Raw genomic sequence first — 9,412 nt, 5'->3', positions numbered from 1 at the left:
GACTTTATTTCCAGCTAGATCCTTGGTTTTGAAACATCAGTCCTTCCATTTAGTCCTGAGGTGGTCGTATCAAAGCTGTTTCAGTTATTTCTTCTTGCAACTTCAGTCGGAGAGCAGAACCTACCAGCTACTCAGCCGAGCAGCGGTGCCGAGGGGCGTCCCCGGGCCTGCGCTCAGCCGGGCGCAGCACGGGCCTGTGTTTGCCACCGTCAGCGGCCGCTCCTGCCGGGCCCGCCCCCGGCCCGGGGCTCGCCACGTGTCGCGGCGGCTGCGCAGGCGGCGGCGGGGCGGGGCGGCGCGGCCGGGCCGGCGGCGCGGGAAGATGGCGGCCGGGATCCGGGAGAAGCAGACAGGTGAGCGCCCGCCCGCGGTCCCGGCGCTCGGGCGGGGGAGCGGGGCCGGCCGCACGCCGCCGCGCTGCCTCGGTCCCCGCGGGGCGGGCTGCGGGCGCCGCCGCGGATTCGCGCCCTCTCACCCGGCTTGGGTCTCCCGGCAACGGTGGCGGCCCCTCTGCCGCCTTCTCCTCGCCTCCGGGGCGGCGGGGCTCCGGAGCCTCGGGCCGCAGGTCTCGCAGGGGGATCCCCGCCCCGCTTGGGCCCCAGGCCCCGGGGACGTGGCCGTAGGTGCCGCCGAGGTGTGGAAGGCGCTCCCGGGCGGGACTTGGCTGGGCCCGGGCCGTGAGCGGTGCCTTCTCCCGCGGCCGTGGGAGCGAGGGCACCCTCCGCTTCGGTTTCTTTCTGCCCGTGGGAAAGACCGACAGGAAATAGCGTTTAATGGTGCAGAAATAAAGTGACTGTTGTCATGTTCTTGTTAAGACAATACGGGGGCATCCATGTCTGTACTGACCCTCGAGAAGTTGGGAATACGATAATAACAACTAAACTAATTGTGCATGAGGATTTCTGTGAGTAAAGGGTTTGTTAGTTCAGTCCCTTCTTAGACATTGCTGGGAGTCCTTAATTGATTCTTCTCTGCCTTGATGCTGCTTTGTAAAGCCTTGGACGTACTCCTAGAGCTCAGGGGATGTCAGCTCCTTAGTCCTCTACTTCCCTTGTTTGCCAAAGTTGTAGTCAGTAGTTAAGCTGTAATCATGACACTCTCTCCTTGACAGCTGCAGTATCTTTGGTGGTACAGAGGATTCTGGATGCATTTGGTTAGCATGAAATATTTCAAATCATCTGCCTAAAAATCTCAGTCACAGTCTCTGTGGACGTTAAATATTTTACTAGTATGCTTAATTTTTTGGTACCAGTCTACTTTTTTGTAATCTCATTCCTCTGCCATCTACCATTGATAGTTCTGTTTGATGTTCTTCTGAAGTCTTTGCTTATCTTCTCTTTGCTGTCTTTTCTAATAAAGCCTATTTTCTTTGAGTGCGTATTCTGTTCAGCTTTATTCTTTTCTGTTCTGTTTCACTGTGTTCATAGGGTGGTGTGGGTTGAAAGGGACCTTGAAGATCATCTCTCATTCTAACTCCTTGTCTGCTATGGTCAGGAACACCTTTCACTAGGTTACTTAAAGCCCCATCCAGGCTGGCCTTGAATAGTTCCAGGTATGGAGTATCCATCGCCTCTGTACAAGCAGTTCCAGAGCCTCATGACCCTCCTAGGGAAGAATTTTTTCTTTATATCTCATCTAAACCTACTGTCTCCATTTAAGGCCATTCCCCCTTGTCCTGTCACTACATGCTGTTGTGAAAGGTCCCTCTCCAGGATTCTTCTAACTCCATTTAGGTACTGGAAGGCGCTATAAGTTCTCCCTGGAGCCTTCTCTTCTCCAGGCTGAGCAAACCCAGCTCTCTCAGCCCTTCCTCATAGGAGAGGTACTCCAGCCCTCTGATCATCTTGTTATTCCTCCCTGGACTTAATCCAACAGGTTCGAGTTCTTCTTATGTTGGGTCCGGATGTGGGCACGGTACTCCAGGTGCGATCTCACCAGAGGAAAACAGAGGGGCAGAATCCCCTCTCTCACCCTGCTGGCCACACTGCTTTGGATGCAGCCCAGTTGGCTTTCTGGGCTGCAGGTGCACATTGCCAGGTCATGTCAGGTTTCTTATGCACCAACACCCCCAAGTCCTCCTCAGAGTTGCTCTAAATCCATTCTCTGCCCAGCCTGTATTTGTGCTGCAGGAGCTTACGCTTGGCCTTGCTGAACTTCCTGAAGTTTGCACGGGCTCACCTCTCAAGCCTGTCAAGGTGCCTCTGGATGGCCTCCCTTCTCTCCATCTTTTTGAGGAGGAATTTCTTCATGGAAAGGGTTAAACATTGGAATGAGCTGCCCATGGAGGTGGTAGAGCCACCATCCCTGGAGGTGTTTAGCTGGATATGACACTTGGTGCTATGGTCTGGTTGACAAGGTGGTGATCAGTCAAAGGTTGGACTCGCTGATCCTGGAGGTCTTTTCCAGCCTGAATGATTCTGGGATTTTGTGACCATACACAGCTTGATGTCATTGGCAAACTTGCTGCAGCTGCGCTCGGTCCCACTGTTCATGTCACCAATTGTTGCTTGATTATTTCAGTCAGCCTTTACAACTGAATCCATGATGTCTTCTGTTAAGGAGGTCTTTTCCAAGGAGCTAGATTCAACAACTAAAATGCACTCAGAAAAATGTTTCTTATCATTTAGTTATGGTCTTACCATGTATGTGCACCATCTGTTGTGACCTTTATCCTGGTTCATAACCAGGATTGGTTTCATAACAGAAGCATATCATTGTGCAAGCACAGTAAAAACCTGATCCTTGCCCAGAGAACATTCACCATTAGTATAAATGAAATGACAATATGAATACAAAAAAGGAACTCGGGCACTTGCTGAATGTTGACATGATTGTCACAGCACGTTACCAGTTTGATTACTCTTTCTTGGCAGAGAGCTTATGCCAAGTTTTACTTTAGATGTTAAACTCTTCAATGCAGCTGCTTCAGCGCCAGTAGTACCAAAGCACATAACCATACAGCTTTGTATAAAATTGCTCATATGGCTAAAGATGTCACCAGCAGTGAGGGGCCAAAGAACCCAGGAGCATCCTGTAATCAATTTTCAGAGCTGCTTCATGGTGTTTAGAAAAGAAAAGAAAAAAGTATGGAGCAAGTTGAAGGCTGGAGCCCATCAAGACTCAGCGCTCAATGCTAGCTTGGATTTTCCCACATTTGTGTTTCACTTCTAGTAGTGTTGTTTGAAAGGGCAGTACACAGGAGGAAGCAGAGCATCAGAAACACTGCCTGGCCTTGGAGAGATGATATTGGGAAAGCCAGAGTTCTACTGAGGTTGAGCTGTGCAGCATGGATCTCGAGAAAGAAGAAGTGCTTGTGCTGCAACATTAGTAGCAAATGTGTAATTAAGAAAAGAGGTTGGATCCTTGCTAAATGGAGCTGCTCATTTAATGGTGATAGACACAGATAGGGCTGAGGTAACCAGGGCTGCTTTTGCTTCAGTCTTCACCTACAAATGCTTCCAGGCCTTAGTGTCACTTTGGAGTCAATCACTGAGTGAATCATGTTGGAAAATACTTCTCTTCACATGAGGGAAAATGCATGCATGAATTTATGTATGGTAAATCATACCTGACCAGCCTAATTGCCTTCAGTGATAAAATGGCTGGGTTTGTAGGCAACAGGACAGGATTATTTAATTTACCTTGACTTCAGCAAAGCTTTTGACACCATGGTGTTAATATCCAAGTTAGGATTTTGTGGACTAGATGGATGAACAACTAACTACATTAAAAAAACTGGTTGGATGGTCAGGCTCAGAGGGTTTGTAATTAATCAGACATAATTACCTAGAGGCTGGTAACAACTAGAGCACTGCATGAGTGTATTCTCTGACCCCTGCTGTTTAAAATGTCTATCAGTCACCTGGAGGGCATGTCAGAGTGTACTCTGATTAAAAGTGTGCAGGTGACAGCAGACTCGGGGAATCTCTTCTGCTTGAGGGCTGAGCTGCCATTTGGAGGCACCTAGATGGGCAAGAGGAATGGGCCAGCAGAGATCTTATGAAATTTAACGATGACAAATTCCTGCCCTTCTGAAGGAAGAGCCCCTTGCACATACAGGCAACAGTGTGGGGGGTTGCCAGACTGGAGAGCAGCTCTGCAGAAAAGACCTGCAGGGGTTCCCAGTGGACCATCAGCTGGAGGGAGTCAGCAGGGACTACTACCAAGGTGGTCAGAGGCTCAGGTGAGGCTGTAGCACCAAGGCTTGTTCTGCCTGCATTGTTCTCCAGGTGGCTTCAGGGTGGACCTTGCAGCAGCTCCCCAATACCTATGGGCAGCACTGAGAAGGAACCAGACCCCTTTGTAGTGGTGTCTGGCAGTACAGTGAAGCACAACAGGCATAAATTGTGTACCATAAACAAGGTGTTCAAACTGGATGTAAGGAAAAGCTTTTTCTCCACAAGGACTCAGTGCCACAGGTTGCACAATGTGGTTGTGGCATCTTCATCCGTGGAGAGCTGACTGCATAAAGCTCTGAGCAGCCTGGCGTAGCCTCAGAGCTGAGCCTCCTTAGGCAGGAGGTTGGACTGGAGGTCTTCCAAGGTCCTCTCCAGCCTGTCATGACTTGTGATACTGGAATCCCAGGAACTGCACTATGTTCATTCAGCCAGAGTCAGAAGACAATTGTTTCTACTGCTCTCTATTTATGAGCTGAGTGGTATCCATCACTCTAATTTCTGCAAGATTTTCCTCTTTGCAAAACTCTGTGATGGTTTTGTTACGAGTTTTAAGAGAATCAGCACTATAGCACGAATAGTCTTTTGCTGCTAGTCAATGATGGGAGAGCAGCACATACTGTGTTGTTTAATCAGATAAATGAGGAAAGATACATTACGTAATAGATTTATAAATTAGAGGTAGGTAGAACAATCTCCTTTGGTTTGTATGTGGAATGGAAAGTTAAATTAAAGTTCATTCATCTTTCAGAGTTTTCCTGCTACAAACTAAGGCTACTTTTGTATCTTAAACCAGCAGTTTCTTCATATGAGTTCTCAAAATCTTTCAAACTGTGTATTGATTTTAGTCAGGCATAAAGGTATTTTTTGTTTGGTGTGTACAGTGGTGTTCCTGTGGGGTAGGAAAAGCAGATTGGGGAATAAAGCAAACTAGTTCCCACTGGACAGAAAGCACCTTCAGGAAGATACTGGAACTAGTTTTAAGGCAAACCTTGTTAGAATATAGCCTGTGTAACTAAGGAGAATAAATGTTTTAGAACTTGCTTCTTTGCCTTTTGCTATGTCGTCTGGAGTCCATAAATTCTACCAGATGTGAGCCACTTGTCAGTCAAAGCTGCATAAAAATAATGAAAATGTGACTTGTTTTATTTATAATTTGCAATGGTTTTCCTTTCAAATGGTTTTCCTTTCAAATGTATAATAAAACCCTGCTAAAGTCTTTAAGTCACTGTTTTTGAAGTGTAAAGAGAGCAAAGCATTCTTTGGCTTTATTTTCCAGTGGCTTTGAAACGTATGCTGAACTTCAATGTTCCTCCAGTTAAAAACAGCACAGGAGAACCAGTATGGAAGGTAAGAACTTTTGGAACTGGATCATGAGAACTCTACAAAGAAGTTCAGATTTGCAGATTTTAACTTAATCGAGTTCATCTTTCTTGTGTTATTAACTTGTACAAAATATTTTTTCCTGTATTGTAAATACACACACTTGAGTATCAGAACTGCTGAAAAAATACCAGAGTCAGAAAGAAGCCCATACAAATGGAAGAACTATTGATAGCTTGAAGAATCTGAGCTCAGGATAGCTTTGTTACCTTTAAAATGTAACTTGTAGGTCATGAGTTTTTGCTACTACAAAGCCTATATTCTCTCTCTTTATCCCTTGTCTTTTTTCACTAATTCCTATTTTCTCTTCTGATTTTCCTCTTGTTTTCTCCCGAATGCAGTCAGGAAAACTCAGCACATACAATAACAAACTTCAAACAGCAAACTCTTGTTTGACAAGACACTTTTCAGGAGATGGAAGTGATGGTTCTGTTTCCCCCTTTATCACTGAGTTTCCCTTGGTTTTTATTTTATATGTTATTTATTTGTAAGCACAGATGGAAGTCCATGACAAATTAATGATTTATTGTAAATTGGTAGATGTTTAGATGTTGAAGCACTTTTGAAGTTAGGGTAGCAGTTCCCTAAACCTGGATTCCTGTATCCACTGTATTCTACAGTATCCACTTTTTACAGCACTTTATAGTATGATGTGTGTCTGTTTCAGGTTCTCATTTATGACAGATTTGGCCAAGATATCATCTCACCTTTGCTGTCAGTGAAAGAGCTGAGGGATATGGGGATCACTTTGCATCTGTAAGTTCTTTTAAAAAATTGGGAATTCTTTTATAAAAAGAACATTATTTAATATTCACCAAAATAGTTAACAAATCGGTGAAAAATCATTGAATAAATAACTGCTAGAATAAAAATTATAAACTTATTAGACTTGTTCCTAAAATCAGATGCCATTATGCAGAATCAAGGAATGCAGAGATCATTCCAAACAATGTTCACTAGGATTTCTTGCTCAAAACAGGAGGCCCTTGTTCAAAAATAGAAATTATCCAGTAGGTATTCTTTTGGTATTTGTGTCTACAAATCCTTTTGCAGTCATATATGTTACAATTGTATTGGCACAAACTGTTTCATGAGACTGTGTATGTTCTTTGCTTGTCTTTTTACACATAGATTTTACTTGTCTGCTGTCAAACATATGAAATCTTTAGGTATGATTTTAAGAGACTTCTCATGTCTTTTTCCCAGATTACATTTACCTAGTCCATTGTCATTCCTTAGCTGTGGTAATAGTCATGAAGAGACTTTGAACATAACGTGTATTTTTTTCCAAGTTTATTAACTTTTGCTAAGTGAAGGCTAGAAATGGAAACAGTTTAACCTGCTTACAAATCAGCAGAAACATGAGAAAAACATGTAAGCACCTTGTCTTCAAGCAGGAAAGGCAAGTTTAATAGAATTAAATATAGTGGTTTTTTACCATAGCAGCAGTTCACATGTGAACTTCATAGGTGCAGTAATTTAGCTTCCTCTGAATAGATAATATGTTTTTAAACATTTGTAAAGCCTTTTCTCAAGCTTTGAATAAATTTTGAACACATCTATTAATATTTTCAGCCAAAAAATACACAAATGTGATTTCTTTTCTTGCTAAAACTCTAGTTAAATATAGAAGGAAATTGTAGGAAATTTCATTTGTCTGTACAAATAAACAATTTCTTTAACTTTTTTAATTTTATACATATCAGAGAAAAAACACATTGGACATGTCTTTTTTTCTTCCTGTCAGGCTTTTGCATTCAGATCGGGATGCTATTCCTGATGTTCCAGCTGTTTACTTTGTAATGCCAACAGAAGAAAATATTGACAGAATGTGCCAGGTAACTTGCATCTGTAATTTTTCAAAAGGGCCCACACAACAATGTGTGTGGAGAAATCCTGCACTCACCAGAATGTGACTGTAACTACTAGCACAGATTTGTCAGAAAAGAATTACCCAAAATATTATAATGCAAAACTTCAATTTCCCAGCAAGTTGAAAGGTAAACATGTCTCGTGTTTCAGAGGGACTTAGGGGAGTGAAAAGATAAAAGGCAGTGGGTACAAATATTCCATTTAACAATAGAAGAAGCTATTTTAACGAGGTTGGCCAAACACTGGAACAGATTGCCTGGAGAGTTTGTGGAGTCTCCATCCTTGGAAAGGTTCAAAACCTGACTGGGCACTATCATGAGCCACCTGCACCATTTGAGACTGCTTTGAGTGGGAAGATTGGATTAGGCTAAACCTCAATTTTTCCCATTTCTGGTAAGGAGGTGGATGGAAAGTTGACATCTTTGCCAGAATAAGGAGAAGAGCAAAGGGTATTTTTGGTCAGCAGTAAGGTGTGGAATAGTAATTGCTGCCCTTTAGCTTAAGTGTCATTTCCTGGTTTTTTGCAGTTCTGTGGTAGGTTGTTTATATCGGGATATGTAATCAAAACACCATGTTTTGATTCATTTTCATAAAAAGAGCTGTATAAGCAGAGAGCTAAGCACTTCTGAAGGTTTAGTTTGATTGTGGAAAACTGTAACATTACATAGTAACAGTATGATTTCTTCTTTTAATTAGTCAGGAATGTATTAGTACTTATTCAGGAAAATTTTCCTTTCTTTTAGGATCTTCGAAACCAGCTTTATGAGTCTTACTATTTAAACTTCATTTCTGCCATTTCAAGAAGTAAACTGGAAGATATTGCAAATGCTGCTATAGGTGCTAATGCAGTAACTCAAGTGGCTAAGGTAAGAAAGTCCCCCAGACCCTAATATTAGCACCATTAAAGGTATAAGACTGCATTCTCATTTTCAGGCATACTGGGGAAGAAAGCAGAACCTACAGCCATCCCAATAATGCAGCTTAGTACCATACTTCAGCTGTCAAAACTCAAAGTGTTGTAAGACTTTTGGGCTAAATGATTGGAGGGGAAATACAGTGATTTCAGAGGATTCTTGATCACATCAGTTGAATGAGTGCTTGCAGTGCATATGTTTATGTATTATTTCTAAAATAAACAAAAAGAGCAGTAGGAGCGCAGTTCTCATTTGAAAGAATACTTTATATGTACACTTCTACTGAGTACTCTCCTGCACCTTTATGATTTAAAGGCATGTGTTAGAGATTTACTTTTATTTTTGTGAATGGCTGCACTAAAACCTTTAAATTATCAAGTAATACACTTAAATACATTCACCATTTTTCACTCCAGCTGGTACTACTGGCATGAGAGAAAGAAAACATTGTGAAATAAAATGAACAGTACTAGTAGTGTTTAAGCCTTAGGTCCTCAGCAGCAGGAAATTAGTATAGCACTGTTTATGCTATAGAGGAGTTTAATTTTTTTCCTGAATGCACATGGTGTTACAGAAAAGTTAAAATCCATGAGCTGTAATGTGTTGTTGTTCAGATATTGCCCTCTTTCTTCTCTCCTGCCTGAGAGCTCAGTGCTGTTTATGTTGTAGTCCTTCATATTCATAAAAAGTGAACCTATAATATTAAAATGTCCTCCACATGTGTTTTTTCAGTGATACTTGGCTGCTGAAACTTTGTGCACAGAAAGAGTTGAAGTTGACAGCTCTGGCACTTTCCAGTTCATTAATATTTTGGGTTAATCACTCAACCCTTACACAGGCTTTTTAATTCATAAATTATATCTTGCTTTTTTTTTTAATAGATACTTCTGTAAAATGTAGCAGTAAATCACATACAGGTTTTTTTATGCTTCACTCTGGGTTATTCTGACCATTTTTCCTTGCTTTCTAGGTGTTTGATCAATATCTTAATTTTATTACTTTAGAAGATGATATGTTTGTATTGTGTAACCAAAACAAAGAACTTGTTTCATACCGTGGTAAGTAGAA

At 42.3% G+C, this 9,412-nt stretch overlaps 1 protein-coding gene across 1 annotated transcript in view; it reads left to right on the top strand.

The window, feature by feature from the left end:
- The first annotated feature begins 292 nt into the window (after positions 1-292).
- SCFD1 (sec1 family domain containing 1) overlaps positions 293-9,412 on the top strand; it is a 49,342-nt gene continuing 40,222 nt past the window's right edge. The window contains exons 1-6 of the mRNA XM_064714556.1: positions 293-353; positions 5,455-5,525; positions 6,226-6,314; positions 7,306-7,396; positions 8,174-8,296; positions 9,315-9,402. Coding sequence (XP_064570626.1) covers positions 323-353; positions 5,455-5,525; positions 6,226-6,314; positions 7,306-7,396; positions 8,174-8,296; positions 9,315-9,402 — 493 coding nt within the window. The 5' untranslated portion in view covers positions 293-322. The remainder of the gene's footprint in view (positions 354-5,454; positions 5,526-6,225; positions 6,315-7,305; positions 7,397-8,173; positions 8,297-9,314; positions 9,403-9,412) is intronic.

The sequence above is a fragment of the Zonotrichia leucophrys genome, chromosome 5 (assembly GCF_028769735.1).
Source record: "Zonotrichia leucophrys gambelii isolate GWCS_2022_RI chromosome 5, RI_Zleu_2.0, whole genome shotgun sequence".
NCBI classification, from domain to species: Eukaryota; Metazoa; Chordata; class Aves; order Passeriformes; family Passerellidae; genus Zonotrichia; species Zonotrichia leucophrys.
The sequence above is the reverse complement of the archived record's forward strand: the minus strand, read 5'-3'. Positions and strand labels throughout refer to the sequence as shown.